The 18,435-nt window shown below is 40.3% G+C and overlaps 1 protein-coding gene across 1 annotated transcript in view; it reads left to right on the forward strand.

The window, feature by feature from the left end:
- The window catches only part of WDR49 (WD repeat domain 49), a gene marked incomplete at both ends in the record, with an annotated part of 168,523 nt that overhangs the window by 42,655 nt on the left and 107,433 nt on the right, over positions 1–18,435 (forward strand). The window contains one exon of the mRNA XM_080696579.1: positions 16,853–17,020. Coding sequence (XP_080552705.1) covers positions 16,853–17,020 — 168 coding nt within the window. The remainder of the gene's footprint in view (positions 1–16,852; positions 17,021–18,435) is intronic.

Consider the following 18,435-nt stretch of genomic DNA (forward strand, 5'->3'; position numbering starts at 1 on the left):
CAGAGAAGAAATCAATGAGATAGCTAACAACAACAATAACAAAAATCCAAAGATCAACAAAACAAAAAGCTGGTTCTTTGAAAAGATCAACAAGATTGATAAAACCCTTAGGTGACTTAACCAAAAGAAAGAAAGAGTCAGTCTAAATTATTAATATAAGAAATTAAAAAGGAGATAATTACCACAGACAGTGAGGGAAACCAGAGAATCATCAGAGACTATTTTGAAGATTTATATTCCAATAAACTGAAAAACATAGGAGAAATAGACAAATTTCTAGACACATGCAACCTCCCTAAATTGAATCAAGAGGATGTAGAAAGCAATAGCAAGCAGAGATAAAACAATATAAAGTCCTCCAACAAAGGAAAGTTCCAGTCCAAACAGATTCCCAGCTGAATTATAAAAAACCTTTCTAGAAAAATTAAACCAAATATTTCATAAATATTTGAAAGAGATGAAAACCTTCAACACTCATTTTATAGGTATCACCTTAATATCAAAACTGAATAAAGGGTACTCAATAGAATAAAGAAAATTACAGACCAATATACTTGATGAACATAGATGAACAATTCTAAACAAAATACCAACAATATTCATTCAAAACCATATCAAGTAAATTATGCACCATGACCAAGTTGGTTTGTTCCACTAATGCAAGATTGGTCCAACATATACAAATCAATACATGTCATTCACCACATATATAGAGTTAAGTACAAATATCACACGATCATCGATAGATGCTGAAAAAGCATTTGATTAAATCCAATACCTATTCATATTAAAAACACTTCAGAAAATCAAATAGGAATAGAAGAAACTTACCTCAATATCATAAAGGCAATATGCAACAAACCCAAAACCAACATCATATTGAATGGGGGAAAATTTGAAAATTCTCTTTAACATCAGGAACAAAAAAAGGATGCCCATTACCACCACTTCTTTTCAATACAGTACTCAAGACTCTAACCAGAGTGTTAAGGCAAGAGAAGGAAATCAAAGGAATAGAAATTAGAAAAAGAAGAATTGAAATTATTTCTACTTGCGGATGACAAGATCCTATACTTAGAAAGCCCCCCAAAAACTTAACCAAATGACTTCTAGAGCTGATCGACAAATTATGTAAAATAGGGAGATAAATCAATTAAAAACTTAAAAGTTCTTCTATATGTCAACCATGAATCCACTGAAAAAGATATGCAGAAGACAATTCCATTCACAATAACCTCAAAAACAATAAAATATCTTGGAATAAATCTAACCAAGAAGGTAAAACACCTCTACAATGACAATTATGACACACTAAAGAAAGAAATTGAAGATCTTAGAAGATGGGAAGATTTCCCATGCTCTTAGATAGGGAGAAGAAATATTATCAAAATGGCCATTCTTCCAAAATTGATCTACAGAGCCAATGCAATCTCTGTCAAAATATGAAAGCCATTCTTCTTAGAGCTAGAAAAATCAGTCCTAAATTTCATATGGAAAAAGTAAATAACCCAGAATAGACAAAGCAGTTCTCAGCAATAAAAATCATAGAGGAGACATCATAATGCCTAACTTTATTTTATTTTTTTTCAAAATTAATTAATTAATTTATTTATTTATTTTTATTGGTGCATTGTAATCATACATCACATTGGAATACAAGACTTGAGAGGATACACAAGCACACATCAGCCAATTAGCCCTCATCCAGCCCCCATCCCATTTCCTCCCCCTCCCTCGATCCCGTGCTTGTTTGGTGATTAACTTTGATACATATGTTTATGTACCTCCTGCTTTTTAAAGAGGCTTCATTCTCCCCTATTCCATACCCTCTGATTGGTCACCTTAATTGATTCACTATAGGGCCCTTTCTATAGCTCGACCGCTTCCTGTTGCCTGTTTCCTCCTAGTTATTGCTGATTAGGGGAAGCATCTGGTTTTAATTTTCTGTGATATTTCTCTGTGCATGCCGCATTGCAAATACTGATCCCACTCTTGACAGCCCCAGTTGTGGCCTGGCTACCCAGTGGGCTGATCCAGACCTCGCTGGCTCAAGCAGCGGCCTTGCCTCATGAGAGGCCTCGATTCTGGTCTTGCTGGCCCCGACACTGGCCTAACCCGTCAGCTGGCTCCGATCCCAGCCTCGGAGGCCCCAGCACTGGTCTTGCCTCACGGAAGGCTCTGATGTCGGCCTCGCTAGCTCCAGCACCGGCCTAACCTCTCGGCAGGCTCCGATCCTGGCCTCGGAGGCCCCACACCGGCCTTGCCTCACGGCAGGCTCCGATCCCGGCCATGCTGGCCCTGGCACCAGCCTCACCCCTCGGCAGGCTCCGATCCCGGCCTCGGAGGCATCAATAGTACCCTTGCCTCATGGAAGGCTCTGATGCCAGCCGCTGGCCCCAGCACCGGCCTAACCCCTCAGCAGGCTCCGATCCCGGGCTCAGAGGCCCCAGCACCGGCCTTGCCTTATGGCTGGCTCCGATGCCGGTTGTTGGCCCTGGCACTGGCCTAACCCCTTGGCAGGCTCTGATCCTGGCCTCGGAGGCCCGAGTAGCGGCCTTGCCTCACAGCTGGCTCCGATGCTGGCCATTGGCCCTGGCACCGGCCTAACCCCTCAGAAGGCTCCGATCCAGGCCTCAGAAGCTCCAGCACCGGCCTTGCCTCACGACAGGCTCCAATTCCAGCTTTGCTGTGTCTGTCACCGGCCTCACCCCTTGGCAGGCTCTAATCCGAGCACCCTCTTCACCCAACCATTTGTCCCATGTTCTCGAGGGTGTGTGGTGGTAACATTCTACCTCTGGGGTTAATATTTCAAAGGTTCCAGGTGTAATGCATCAGATCTCTGCCTCCCCTGAGTACTGGCTACTGCCATTGCCACTGCCTCCACCATTTCAAATCTTTCCCAAGCTCTTTTTCCACTCTGAATGTTGTCCAGTGTTCCTAAGCATGTGTGACGGTAGCATTCGACCTTTGGTCTAATTTCTCCAAAAAAAAAAAAAAAAAAAAAAAATAAGGTTGGTAGGATCTGATTTCTGCTTCTCCTGAATACAAGTCTCTACCACCAACACGGAGACCGCTTTCAGCACCGCCTTTCTCCTTGGTCTCTGCTAAAGTCTCTCTCCTTACAGGTGATGTCCAAGATTCTTAACAATGTAGAGAAGAAGCAGTCCTCCTTAGCAGGGAATTTTTCCAATAATTCCAGTTTATTTGGATAAGTTTTGTCTGCATCTCCAGTATCCTGGCATCTGCCACGGGCTCCTTGACCCCTCTCCGATATTTTCCTTTTTTCTTTTTCTTTTCCTTTTTTACAGGGTCCTTCCAGGTGTAAAGGGGGTCGCCTAGGGGTGCCCCACCAGCGCCTGCCAACACGCAGGGTTGGGGCCAGAGGCCCGGACCACAGGGTCCTTCTGGGTGGGAAGGGGGTCGCCTAGAGGTGCCCTGCCAGTGCCTGCCCACCCGCCCAGGGTTGGGGCCAGAGGCCCGGACCACAGGGTCCCTCAGAGTGGAGGGGGGGGGCGAAGGGTGCCCTGCCAGCGCCTGTCCACCCGCTCAGGGTCAGGGCCAGAGCCTCAGACAACAGGGTCCTTCTGTGTGGAAAGGGGGTCTCCGAAGGGTGTCCCTCCAGCGCCTGCCCACCCCCCCAGCATTGGGGCCAGAGGCCCGGACCACAGGGTCCTTTCGGGTGAAAAGGGGGTCGCCTAAGGGTGTCCCGCCAGCACCTGCCCACCCGCCCAGGGTCAGGGGCAGAGGCCCGGACCACAGGGTCCTTCCGGGTGGAAGGGAGGTCACCTAAGGGTGTCCTGCGAGCACCTTCCCACCCGCCCAGGGTCGGGGCCAGAGGCCCGGACCACAGGGTCCTTCCGGGTGGGGAGGGGGTCGCCTAGGGGTGCCCTGCCAGCCCCTGCCCACCCGCCCAGTGTTGGGGCCAGAGGCCTGGACCACAGGGTCCCTACCTTTAAATTATGTTACAGAGTTATAGTAATAAAAACAACATGGTATTGGCACAAAAAGAAATACATGGACCAATGGAGCAGAATAGAAAAAGAAACAAATCCACACACTGTAGCCAATTGATTTTCAATAAAAGTGCCCAAAACATATTTTGGGGAAAACGTTTGTTGCCTTTTCAACAAATGGTGGTGAAAAAATGGGTTATCTATTTATTTGTAGCAAAACTGAATTAACTCCCTACTCCTCACCCTGCACAAGCGTCAACTTGAGATGGGTGGACCTAGAAATTAGATCAAAGACTGAAATTACTAAAGAAGAGCATAGGTCCAATACTCCAACATAAAGTCACAGGTAGAAAATTTCTCAATAAGACCCTCAAAGTTTAGGAAATTAAAAGAAGAATTAGTATATGAGATAGCATTAAACTTAAAAAGTTTGTGCTTATCAAAGTAATCCATCAAGAGCCTACAGAATGAAAGATCTTTGTCAGATATTTCTCTGGCAGAACACTAATATTAGAATATACAAATTACTTGAAAGACTTACCATTAAAAAAACAAATAACCCAATCAGGAAATGAACAATTGATATAGACACTTCACAAAAGAAGAAATATAAATGGTTAATAAATACATACATGAAAAATGTCCAATATCATTAGGAATCAGGGAAGATGCAAGTTAAAACTACACTGAGAGTCCCTCTAACTCTAGTTAGAATGACAATCATTAAGAAGTCAAACAAGCTGGATGTGGTGGCACATGTTTGTAATCCGGTTCACAAATATAAGTATCTTTATAATTTGGGAAACCACAATTTCAAAGAGAAAAAAAAGAGAAGACGCCCTTTGCAACTTAATGAGACCCTGTTTCTAAATAAAGAATAAAAAATAGGGCTGGGGGTGGAGCTTGGAGGTAGAATGCCCATGGGTTCTATCCCCAGTACCGAAACAAAAAAAAAAAAAAAAAAAAAAAAGAAGAAGAAGAAGAAAAAAAGAAATAAAACAATAAATGCTGGAGATAATGTGTGGTAATTGGAACTCTTCTATACTATTCATGGGATTGCAAACTAGTAGAGCTGCTATGGAGATCAGTGTGAATATTCCTCAGAAAACTGAGAATGAATCCATCATATGATCTGGCTATACCACTTTTGGGTTACCTTTCCAAAAGGGCTGGAATCAAAGAAATAAAGTAATATATGCATTCCCATGTTTACAGCAGCACAAATTATGGAACCAACCTAGGTGTCCATCAACTGATGAATGGATCACAAAATTTTGGTATATATACACAGTAGAATTTTACTCATCAATAAAGAAGAATGAAATTATGTCATTTGCAAGAAAATGGATGGACCTGGATAAAATTATATTAAGTGAGATAAGCCAGTCAAAGAAAGTGAAAGGTCATATGTTTTCTCGAGGGAGAAAATTAGTATATTAGAAGAACTTTAAATAATGGAAGAGAAACTCCAGTGGAGCCAGGGAAGTGGTCTAGAGGAAGAGAGGAATAGAGCATAATTAACTAAGAAATCACTTCCATTAACATTATGAAAATATGTGAGAAAACGAATGCCAGTCTCAATATCATGTACGGGGAAGAGGGGTAGTAGGGAAGGAGCTGGAGGAAAACTCACCAAGTCCTATGTGCATGTATGCCACTATCAGTCTGAAGTACATAATGATGCAATGCGGCAATAAAATTATATATTAAAAATAAGTTATTGATTGAATATATGTAGTAGTATGTAATACCAGGATAGAACATGGGTGAATTTGAAAAATTATTACTATTAAAAGTAATCCATAGGTCAAAGAGAAATTACATAATGAGAGACAAGCAGAAAGCACACCATCCACATAAATTGTAGGAAGATTGTAGAAATAGCCCATTTTGCCCTTTGGCGGTCCTCTTGTGTTTCTGACACATTTCACAGTGAATTATTCTGTGCGCCTGATGCTTTGTGAGGCAGCTCTGCTTAGGTCCCCTTTCTGAAAGTCTACTTTGCACCCCAACCTCTCTTTTTTTCTCAAAGAAATTGTGTTCTGGCATTAAGAGAACCTTGTCATCAAGTAAGTGAAGCTCATTTACATTAAGGAAGTGGAAGCTAAAAAGAGAGCATTGACTAATACAGGGCTATGCATTATTAATAATTCTTAGAAACTCATTCATCTCTGAGCTACATCCCCCAGGTCTTTTTACTTTTTATTTTGAAACAGGGACTCGCTAGGTAACTGAGAGTTTCAACATTTTGCTGAGGTTGTTGTCAAATCTGTGATCCTTCTGTCTCACATTTCCAAGTACTGAGATTACAGGTGTGTACCACCATGCCTGGCAATTAGTGAATATTATTAAAAAATAAGTCAAAATAAAAGAGATACCAGAAGAAATTATGCTGAATATTTGTAAAATTCCTTTTTTTAAAAAATAAGTTTTTAAAAAAATAGTTTCAAGGAAGTGGTTGGGGAAAGAAAAGCACAATTAAAAAACAATGCTTAGTTCAATACTATATGAATGGATGCTGAGGACAATGCATAAGAGAGGATTACTCAAAAAGAAGAAAGTGAGCGGTTTCATTAGGTCTGCTCTTTTACTTCCCCCCCTCTTTCCCCCAAATCCCCTCCTACTATTCTCTTGGTCTCTCTCCTTGAATCTGAAGTCCCATTGTCTTCCAGTTTCCCTCCAGCTTCCACACATGAGTGAAGACATATTTCACTTTCTAAGACTGGCTGATCTCAGCATAATATTCTCTAGTTCCATCTATTTTCCTGTCAATGACATAATCTTGTTCTTTTCTATGAACGAATAAAATTCCATTGTGTGGACATACCATAGTTTTGTAAAATGAAGTGATCAATAGCATTTTTAATATTATGTGTCGCGCCGGGCGTGGTGGCGCACGCTTGTAATCTCCGCGCTTGGGAGGCGGAGACAGGAGGATCGCGCAGGTTCGAAGCCAGCCTCGCTAGCTTAAGAGACCCTGTTTCCAAAAATAAAAAAATTGGTCTGGGAGTGTAGTCGGGAGGTAGAAGGGCTTCCAGGAACCCCATTACCCCCCCCCCACACACACACACAAACACACAAATATTATGTGTGGGGAGGAGGAGGGAGTACAATGGGATCTGGAGAGAAACACACCAAGTACTATGTGTGTGTTTCTATCATGCTGAACCTCATTACAATGTGTAATTACGACGCACCCATAGCCCCCCTGTCTCCTCCCCTCAAAAGAAGAAAGTGAAAGAGGTGACGTATCACTCTAAGATTTTACTTTACAGTTTTAGATTTGAAGCTCAAGTCCCTCTGAAAGAAGGACCGACTCCTTTCCTAACCAATGAATGAAGGCCTATTCTTAGACTTGTAGATTATAAATTTAAACGTGGGTTTCTGTTGTTGTTTGAGGCAAAGTTATTTTAGTAGGAGAGGGAGAGACTGCAGTGAAGAGGAAGAGGAAGGGGAGAGGGTGGTGCAGGGAATGCAGCTCACCAGGACCTGAAGCGCTCTGGCTTCGGCTCCTTGGACTGCAAGATGGATTCTGTCAGGAGTAAACAGCCAAAGGCTGCTTTAATTCTACACTCTTTTCACCCCAGTAACCTGAGCTGATATTCTTAGAACTCCTCAGGAAATGTTTTTGGTGATTTTCTTCTCATTGTGAGGAGGGAATATACAATTGTGCAAAAAAAAAGAAATACTTGAACAAGTAGGGTAGAAAGCTTTTACCGAAGCTAAAGATAAAACGTCTATGAAACGGAAATGTCAAAGGAAAAGCTCGGTTTCAGACATAGGAGTGTTAGCGTACTGTTCAAGATAAGGTTCAGACTTCTTACTTAAAACTGTGAGCGAGAAAATGATTTCATCCTGTCTGAGTGCTTCTGTGTCATATTTTAATGGAAAAATAATTACATTCTGAAATACTTCTCAATGTAGAGACTTTGAATAATAGTGGTGACACAAAAGTGTCTGGAATTTCAGAGGATTTTACTTTCTAATCACTGTCTTTTTATATAGGCACTATCGTTGAAAGCCTTTGAAATAATAGACTAAGAGTCTAGCTTTTGAAAGAATGATTATAAAATTCCCAAACAAAACCATTGATTTTTAAAAAATCAGTTCAAAGGGTGTTTTTCACCATTTTTTTTTTTTTTTGACCAGGGCTAGGTAGAGATACAAAACTGTTTTAACTGATAACAAAAGTCACGTGGCTAATGGAACAGATAACAGAAAATTCAAAATACAGCTGCACTAGGTTGTATCTCCATGGGGAATCTTTGTCAACTCACAGGGTCTAAGTTTGGAAGAGAAACCACATTGCATGTCCTGGTAACTCTCTTCACTTCTTGCATCTAAGTCAGCCCTGTAGGAGAAGTGAGGCCACGCCACAACTAGCTTAGCACCCAGGTTCTTCCAGGTCACCCCTGGCTGTGGGTTTGTTTGTTTGCTTATTGGTATTAGGGATTGAGCCTCCCCAGTAGGGAAGGCAGGGGCATTCTACCTTTGAGCTATACCCCCCGCCCTTTTTAAATTCTGAAACAAGGTTTTGCTAAGTTTCTGAGGGTCTCAGTAAGTTGCTGAGGTTGGCCTAAAATCTGTGATCCTCCTGTCTCAGCCTCGCAAGTAAGAGGATTGTAGGTGTGTGTCACCAGCACCTGGCTATGTTTTCAGCAGCTGAAATCAGCTCTTAGCTGGCGGCCTGAGTTTGAACAAAGGAGTGTCCTCTTGCAGCTTGTTTAAAACATAGTGGAAGAGTAAGATCTCTTATATTATAAATATGTGTCTACTTGGTATTTTAAAAAGCCACTAAATTAATTGTATTAATGTTTTACAATAGGCTTAGCTGTGATGGATTTTGATTTTTAAAAATGCATTTTGCTTTTCAAAGATGCGATAGATAACAATTTTTCTTCTCTCTCTTTTTTTTCTCTTTGAAATTGTGGTTTCCCAAATTATGAAGATACTTATGGTGTTCTCAGGGAGTCTGACTCCAACTACAAAGTAAGAATACTGAAAATAAAGCTCCCTCAAACAAGAAAGCATTAAAAAAAGCTCATAATAAGGTTCTGTCCTAAGTCATGTGACTCTTGAAGTTTGAAAGTTGATAAGAATTCCAAGTTACAAATGGCCCAGTTTTCTATCCTGACACAGCCCTATCTGTTGGCAAATGTTACAGAGCTGCCTAGCCCATGTCATTCTAAGTGCACTTCCTAGCATTCCCTACTTAGTTTTGGGTATCACTTTTCATTTTCCATTCCTTTTCCTGCATTGGCTAACCACTCATGCACAGGGTCGTTTTGACAGCACACAAGGGGACCAGGATTGATGGCAGGTTTCCATAATGCCTTTTCTATGACTAAGCAGAAATTGTGGAAGGTTGAAATTTAGCATCTTAATGGAAAAATATATTAGGTTGTCTTTTTTCCCTCTCAAAATGTTATATAAAGTAATTAAAAATATTTTCCTCTTCTAATCCTTAAACTCACTGAGAATATTAAAAACAAATTATTTTAGCAGCTCATTCCATTCCTTACCTTGGTATTTTGAAAACATTTCTCTCATGACCTAAAATTTCCTTAACTCAATTCTCAATTCTAGAAGCGAGGAAACATTTTTATTTATCAGATAATTCCATTTTAAGGAAATGGCTTTTTCTTCTCACCTTTCACTGAAGCATCCTCAGGAGCTCTGGCGTGCTACAATTTAATCAGAAACATGTTAAATCTTGCTTTAGAAATAAAGTGTGAATTGTTGAGCCTCCCACATGTAACACTGCAAGTCCGTAAATGTCACTTGGAAATCTTAGAGCAATACCCTGCGCCCCAGAGCAGAATAAACTTCTTTAGGCCATATTTTTGGTACTGGGGATTGAACCCAGGGCATTCGACCACTGAGCTCCAATTCCAGCCCTTTTATTTTTTATTCTAAAGCAAGGTCTTGCTAAGTTGATGAAGCTGTCCTTCAACCTGCGATCTTCCTGCCTTAACCTCCCAAGAATTGTGATCAAACTGGTGTGTGCCACCATGGCTGTCTTTATGTCTTCCTTTGTAGTCTCAAAACAAGATGGTAGTTGGATATAATAGGGAAACAAAAGTAATATTCTGGGTAAAATATTCTTAATTTGATCATACTATAAATACATTGTGGATTTCCCATGGATTTGAAGATATAATTATAGTTTAAGGCTGTATACGTTAGATCATATACTATTAATTAACTAGGTGGTGGGTCATAATAACCCTTAAAATTTTCTGTAAATGAAGGTGTATTTTCAGCGAGGCTGCTTCATTGGATTTTATACTGCGGGAAGCTCTACTAATGTCTTAGTCGTGAAGCAGGTGACTGGGGGCGCGGGGGGCTCTCACACTCCTGAAACTAATTGCTCCCTAATGGAGCTCAAGGTATTCTTCCTTAGGAAAGTGATTCCTTCCTTCCTCCTTCCCTTCTTTTTTTCTTTCTTCCCTCCTTACTCCAAGAAAGAAAGATAGTAAATGATAGAAGAGGATGGGAGAGATGCAGGAGGACAGAGGAGTCAGCTCCCACGGGGCTAAGTGGCAATGGAAGTGTGAAAATCAGGAAAGGGAAGACTCAAGATGAGGCAAGGGCTGGTTCTGGGGTTGAGAGTAAGGGGGACAGAAACACAATTGGTAATAGAAGAAATCCCAGATCCCAGCCAGGCATGGTGGCTCACACCTAGAATCACAGTTATTTGGGAGGCTGGGGCTGAAGATTTTGCCAAGTTTGAGGTCAGTCTGGGCAACTTAGTGAGGCCCTATCTCAAAAAAAAAAAAAAAAATTAGAAACAAGGGCTGGGGATGTAGCTCACGGGTAGAACACTTGCCTAGCAAATGTGAAGCCCTGGATTCAATCCCTAGTGCTGCGCAAACCCAGAAAGAATACCAGATCTGGTTTTAGCATATACAAGGCAGTGTGGCTTACTAGAGAAGTATTCAGTGATACAGAAAAGGAGAGCTCACAGCCAAACAGGGCTAGGTTCAATCTCATCTTCTCATATAATTAGCTGTACAACCTCAAGCAAATTGGCTCCCAGAATGTGTCCTCTCATCAGTCAACTTGGGATAATTGACACGCTGAAGATTATTATATGGTGAGACTCCAGGCATGCTGTCTAATACATGAGTGAATTCAATAAATTATAATTATAAAAAGTAATCCATAGGGTCAAAGAGAAATTACATAACGAGAGACAAGCAAGAAACACACCATCCACATAAATTGTAGGAAGATTGTAGAAATAGCCCATTTTGCCCTTTGGCGGTCCTCCTGTGTTTCTGACACACTTCACAGTGAATTATTCTGTGCGCCTGATGCTCTGTGAGGCAGCTCTGCTTAGGTCCCCTTTCTGAAAGTCTACTTTGCACCCAACCTCTCTTTTTTTCTCAAAGAAATTGTGTTCTGGCATTAAGAGAACCTTGCCATCAAGTAAGTGAAGCTCATTTACTTTAAGGAAGTGGAAGATAAAAAGAGCATTGACTAACACAGGGCTGGGCTTTATTAATAATTCTTAGAAACCTAAGAATCACCTGAGAGCCTGGTGTGGCAGCACACACCTGTAATCCAGTATTTGGGAGACTGAAACAGGAGGATTTTTTTGTAGGTTTGAGGCCAGCCTCAGCAATTTAATGAGAACTTCAACAACTTAGGAAGGCCCTGTTTCAAGGTAAAAAGTAAAATAAGCTGGTGATATAGTTCAGAGGTAGAACGCCTCTGGGTTCAATCTTTAGCAACACACACACACACACACACACACACACACACACACACACACACACACACTCATCTGAGAAAGCAGGTGAATACTTGATTCCCTTTGTAGCTCGAGTTTCAGACCGGATCCATCATGGTTGGACTTTCTGCATTTTGGAGGGAAGGCTGTGTGTGCATGTTTGTGTGTGTGTGTGTGTGTGTGTGTGTGTGTGTGCGCGCGCATGTGCGTGTGTGTGTGTGTGTGTGTGTGTGTGTGTGTGTGTTCTTGGGGATTGAATCCAGAGGCCTTCTAATTCTTAAGATATATTCCCAGCCCTATTTTATTTTATTTTATTTTATTTTACTGCAGTACCGGCGATGGAACCCAGGAAAATTCTACCTCCGAGCTATACCCACAACACTATTTTTTATTCATTATTTTGAAACAGGGTTTCACTGAGTTGCAAAGGGCTTCACTAAGTAGCTGAGGCTATCTGCAAACCAGGATCCTCCTGTCTCAGCCTCCCAAATGCTGGGATTACAAGCAGGTGCCCCCATGCCCGGCCCTTTTTAATTTTTTAAACATTTTTTTTAACAAGGTCTCAGTTGATGAAGATCTCACTGAAATGGTGAGGTTGGGCTCAAACCTGTAATTCTTCTATCTCATCCTCCCAAGTACTGGGATTACAGATATGCACCATCATGACTGCCTGGGAAGGTTCTTAAAATTCTGATTATTTTCTGCAACATTTTGTATATATACACATTTTTCTGGTGGAGAGGGTCTACAGCTTTTAACAGATTGCCGGAAGAGTGTTTGGACTCTAATTTTAAAAACCATGGGTCTCATCTCTAATACTGTATTACTTTTCTAGGACACAATGATTACAGCACTCTACAGAATCCACTCTAGTGCCTAGTTACCTTAAGCACGGCCTTTTGGGAATGTCAGAAAATTTGCTGGCAATGTTTGAGCCTTGCCCAATCTCAATTTTGTGGAATGAGAATCTCCCTTTTAACTCTGGTCTCCAGGGGATTCATGTGCATATTAAAATTCGGAAAGCCCTGTTATGGTTGTCAAGGGATCAGGCCCTGTATTCTGAATTTATACCTTGGCTCTGCCACATACTAACATACTGAGCTTGGATTTATAGCATTGCATGTTATATGACATCAAACTATACCAAACTCAGAATCCATCTCAGGGCTCCAGCCCTAAGTGTGGCAACTTTGACCAGATCAGTCTGTTTTTGTCTGAAGATCTCTTCCATTCTTTCAATTCTAAATGCTGAAATTTTCCATTTCTTGTCCACCAGGTATTTGTCATGGCTTCTCTTCTACTGAAATGCAATTATTTGTCAAACCCTCATTAATGTCTTCAAAATCCTGAGACCCACACTGTTTCTCTCTTCCTTTAACTCTTATTCTATTTTCTGAACCATTCAATTTATCACTTCACTATATGCTATAATATTCACTAATTGTTTGATCTACATTTCTTTTCTTACAAACTTGTAGCCATATGAGTAAGGTTTTTGGTTGTACCTATTTATTTTCTTATTATCCTTATAACACATGGAAAACAATAGGTGCTCAACACATCTTTGAAGGTTGGGTGCCATATTTTGGGAGAGGATGTTTATAGAAGACACACTGAGTAGTCTCAACATCACACAGTTTTAATTTAGTAAAGTCAAGCTATTCATTCCTAGGGTGATAAATATGAAATATGCTAAATTAAGTAATTCACATGTGTATATTAGTTTTTTTTTTAAAAATGTTAGTTCTTGAATGAATATATCCTAGGTGCTTTAAGAAACAATTAACCCAAAAGAATAGGTCAAAAGAGAAGGAATGTATTGGCCGCCAGGTATTTGTCATTAGCTTCTCAGGATTTTCGTGCCTTTCACAATTATTTGGAAACATGTATATACATATCTATATGCACACATATATATGCACATATATACATATATGAATATTTATACACATCATATATAAAGCAAATCAAGTGCTTTTACCAAAATAGTAAAATTAGATGCTGTGTTTAACTTTTAAAATGTATTCTTAACTAAAACTATCTCTTAATTTACAAATAACTTATAAAGTTTTATTTTATGAAAATGATTATTTTGATAATCAATAATTACTTCTATTGTATTATGGTTTATTGAAACAGTTTTTTTTTTCTTTGTGGAACCTAGGAGCATTCTACCTCTGAGCTATACCAACAAGTTTTGAGATATTCAGAACAAATTTCCTTACTTGATCGATTGAATCTGAATTAGGCTATTATTTATATATGTATATTGATATGCTTTTATTAATGCATTGTAACCACTAATTGTATTGAGATTTAGTGTGATAAAATATACAGGGACATAGCTAGCGAGAAACTGAGAAGCAAAAGAGACTTCAAATAAATGAGGAAAGATACCAGTAGAATAGTAGAAGGGGATTTGGGGAAGGAGGTGGGGAGGGAAAAAAGACTTGATGAGGGAAGCTATGAATACCAGTTCCAATCATAAGTGGGAAGGGGGAGGGAATGGTTAGGACCCAGGAGAAATGCACCAGGTGCTATGTGTTTAACTTTAATAAGGAATGCTTTGCCTTTTATGAAGTTTCAGTGGTTTTTATTAAAAGGGTCCTGTTTTATTCAGTTCCACCGCTATAACAAAGTACACCCAACTGGGTGGCTTAAAAAAACAGAAATCTATATTTGCCGGACCTGGTGGCACACGTTTGTAATCCCCGCGTTTGGGAGGCAGAGACAGGAGGATCGGACAGGTTCAAAGCCAGTCGCGCTGGCTTAAGAGACCCTGTTTCCAAATAAAAATAAGTATAAAAAAATAGGTCCGGGAGTGTAGCCCGTGAGAGTGTATCCCAGAGGTAGAAGGGCTTCCAGGAACCCCAGTACCACCAAAAAAACAAACAAACAAAACAAAAACAAAACAAAACAAAAGAAAAAAAAACCAGAAATCTATTTTTACAGATTTGGAGGCTGGAAAGCCCAAGATTAAGGCAGGCAGATTTGGCGTATGGAATCACGTCCTGATTCATAAATGGCGCCTTCTAGCTGTGTCCTCACCCTCAGGAGTGGAAGAGGCAAACATGCTCTCAGACCTCTTTCAGAGGGCTCCGATACCATTCTTGAGGACTCGCCCCCACCTCCTAACACTGTCACCTTGAAAATTAGGACCTCTACATGAGAATTTGGGAGGATATGAACAAGTGCAGCAGTGCCAGTTAAGAAGTGTGAAGGGTCTGTTCTTTTACACTCTGTTAAAGTTAGCTATTTACAAGGTAGCTTGCCATTTTCACCACAACCAGCAACACCAATTGTGTACTGCTCACTTGGAAAGATCAATAAAAAAGATCTTACAGTGACAGAGGACGTAAGCCTCCTGTGTCAGGAAAAGAGTGTATTATTCACTGAAGAGCAAGCAGCATAAGAATTGGCATGTTGGCTTCAGCTCCCTTGGCTGCAAGTCCATAAAGCCCAGGAGGAAGGGCCAAGAGGAATGTCTGTACGTGGAACGTATTGCTTTACAGGTAAAGAAATCCAAACTTAGGGAATCCAAATGTTACAGTATATAGGATGCATACCTCCTCCTGTTCCAGAGGAAGATATTATTGTTATTATTCTGGGCAGTAAGTATGTCTGCCACTTGCTCCAAAGGGAGACGACCACCTCTGCATTCCAAGGCTGTTTGCTTTGCAAATATCACTGATAATCTGGAACAAAGGGTGTTAAGTGCTCAGTTTCTTAAGTGCAGAAATGTTAGTGATCCATTGAGAGTTATCTTCTAGTACTGTCATGCTTGCTTCTACATTGTAAGGAAATCACAATCCTTCCTTCCTTCCTTCCTTCCTTCCTTCCTTCCTTCCTTCCTTCCTTCCTTCCTTCCTTCCTTCTCCTTATTTTCTTCCTTCTTCTTTACTTCCTCCTTCTTCATTGAGGATTGAACCCAGGGGTATTCTACTTTTTTTTTTTTTTTTTGGTGGTACTGGGGTTCCTGGAAGCCCTTCTACCTCCCAGCTACACTCCCAGACCTATTTTATATTTTTATCTGGAAGGAAAGAGAGTCTCTTAAGCCAGCGAGGCTGGCTTCGAACCAGAGCGATCCTCCTGTCTCCGCCATCCAAGCGCGGGGATTACAAGTGTGCGCCACCATGCCCGGCAGGGGTATTCTACTTCTGAGCTACACCGCAAGCCCTTTGTATTTTTTATCTTGAAACAGGATTTTGCTAAGCTGTTGAGGATCTCCCCAAGTTGCTGAGGCTGTCTGTCCTTAAACCTGCGATCCCCCATCTCAGCCTTCCAGGTCCTGGGATTATAGGCATGCTCTACCACACATGGCTGGTCAGAAATATTTATAAAGGACATTTCATTAAAGTAACTATTTTTAGTCTATAGAAAGTAACAAGGTCCTTTGTGTGAGGCTAGAATTTAATCTTGAGGTCGAATCAGAAATCTTTTATCTTTGGGCTCAAATCATTGAGCAAAATGCAAACGAGAACCACAGAGGGCATGGTGGTGCGAGCAGCGGTGCGGTGATTACCTTTTTGGAGTCTGTGGGTGACAGCAATGGAAAGGTCCTCACGACAAAGGCATCGGGGCCATTATCCTTGCCTGGGGAGTAGGAGTTTGCTTCACAACATCTGGCATGGGTCCTCGGGAGCACAGGGACAACCACTTTAACCTGAGTCTCCAGCTGTGTTTGTGAACCTTGGAAGGGAGCAGAGTCCCGATTAGCCTATAGTTGAACATTCTAGATGAGTAAAAACTTAAACAAACCATTATTTGAGCATGAGCTGGGCCTTTGGAGAGCATCAGATAGTTGGCAAGTTCTTGTTTGTCTGTCCCAGAACCAGAAGAAAGAATGTGGGAATCTGGTCAATTACTGATTTTACATCTCTAGCATCCCATATGATTATTGTGATCAGGGTTTCCTGTGTGTGTTCTAAGGAATGCTTAAAGTATCCCTAGAGTGTGAGGAAACTCTCAGTGCAGAATCCTTTGACTTCTCACTGTAAATCCTTCGGTGCAAGGCGGGAAATGGGTGAGCAAGGTGTTTTCTAGGTGCGGAGATATCATCACTCTGAGTTGATGTTTTTAGCGTTGCATATTTAAATAGTTCTATGTTGCTAATGTCTAAAGAAAAACGGACTAAAGACTGTCTTTCTTTTTTATTTTTTTTCAGTTACTTACAGTGCATCTTTGGATGCTATCATTTCCAGTACAACCAGCAATACAAACTCTGTGGTGCTGGCTTGGAGAGAGAAAGCAAAAAAACATCTTAAAATTGCATCCATCCACATTGCTCAGGGCATTCACGCTTTTGATTACCACTCTGGGCTCAATTTAATTGGTATGTAAAATAAATCATGATAACTATGAAGGCCTCATAAATAGTCTAGGATGCATATTTGTATGCATGGAACCTCTCCACCTTGCTGCTTTATTGCCAGAGAGACCAACTTGAGCAGCTCACATTTTTATTGCCTGAGAATGTCTGATAATGATGCATTATTATGTGCAGTGTATATGAACTACATTGGGTGAAAATGTGAGAAAGTACCCCAAAGCTTTAATGAGTCTTTTTATTAGAATTGGTAGGGGGGTATGAAATGATATGGAGAAAAAAGACAATTTGTGCAGCATCTGCCCTTCTGCCATCTACCTGATGTCACCAAATGCTGCACCCAAACAAATACATAGCTAACACACACACGCACACACACGCATACACACATGCACATGCACATGCACTCTCACAAACACACCAGACCACACCAGAGAACTGTAAAATGTAGGATGCTTTTCAATTAAGTTTTAGAATATAGTCTCTATTGATATTTGAAAATTTGCAGATTATCCTCTCTCTAGATTTTTAAGGAAGAATTCTTTGGATGTAAATAGATATATTTTAGTTGAGAACACATAAAATTTCTTAGGATTAACTATTTAATAAAATATCTAGACATCCTGAAATTGTTTTATACATACATACACACACACACACACACACACACACTATATATATATATATATATATATAATATATATTAGTAAACATATGCATATATATAGTATGAATATTAGTACTATATATGTATTTATATAGTACTAATTAGTACTATTACTACTATAATATTATACTATAGTATTAGTACTATATATGTATACATATAGTACTAGTATTAGTACTAATATTACAAATAGTACTCAAACATAAAATAGTACTAATATAATAGTACCCAAATATAAAAAGTGAAGTATAAATGTATTATTGAAAAATTAACAAAGTATTTCAGAGAACATACGTGGCCTACAGAATGGATCACATTCAAGCTCATTTAATAGTTATTATTCACGAAAAGAAGACTGGTATTAGCTTACGAGGGTGGATCCCTAAAGTTCTCAACAACAATAGCTGACAATCATGATAAAAAAACACAATATGACCTCGAGACATGCCAACACTTTCAGGGAGCAATATAAATTTATTACAGAAGGCTGGACATGTTGATGAATCCATTTGGCAAGGATTCAAATACCAACCATTTAACTGAGCAGCTAATTAGTTTTTTTATTATCTGCTATTCTGTAGTTGCCACCATGTTGGCATGACAGGGGAGAATAAGCTCAGCTCCACTGCTGGTCCTGAGCTGGGCAACAACCGTGTTCGATTGAGCTCCCACACAGTGGGAGGAGTTCTATACTTCTTGATTTTGAAGTGCTCTCTGAATACAACCAGTTCATATTTAAAATTACTTCATTTCA

The sequence above is a fragment of the Muscardinus avellanarius genome (assembly GCF_963383645.1).
Source record: "Muscardinus avellanarius genome assembly, chromosome: 5".
NCBI lineage: Eukaryota > Metazoa > Chordata > Mammalia > Rodentia > Gliridae > Muscardinus > Muscardinus avellanarius.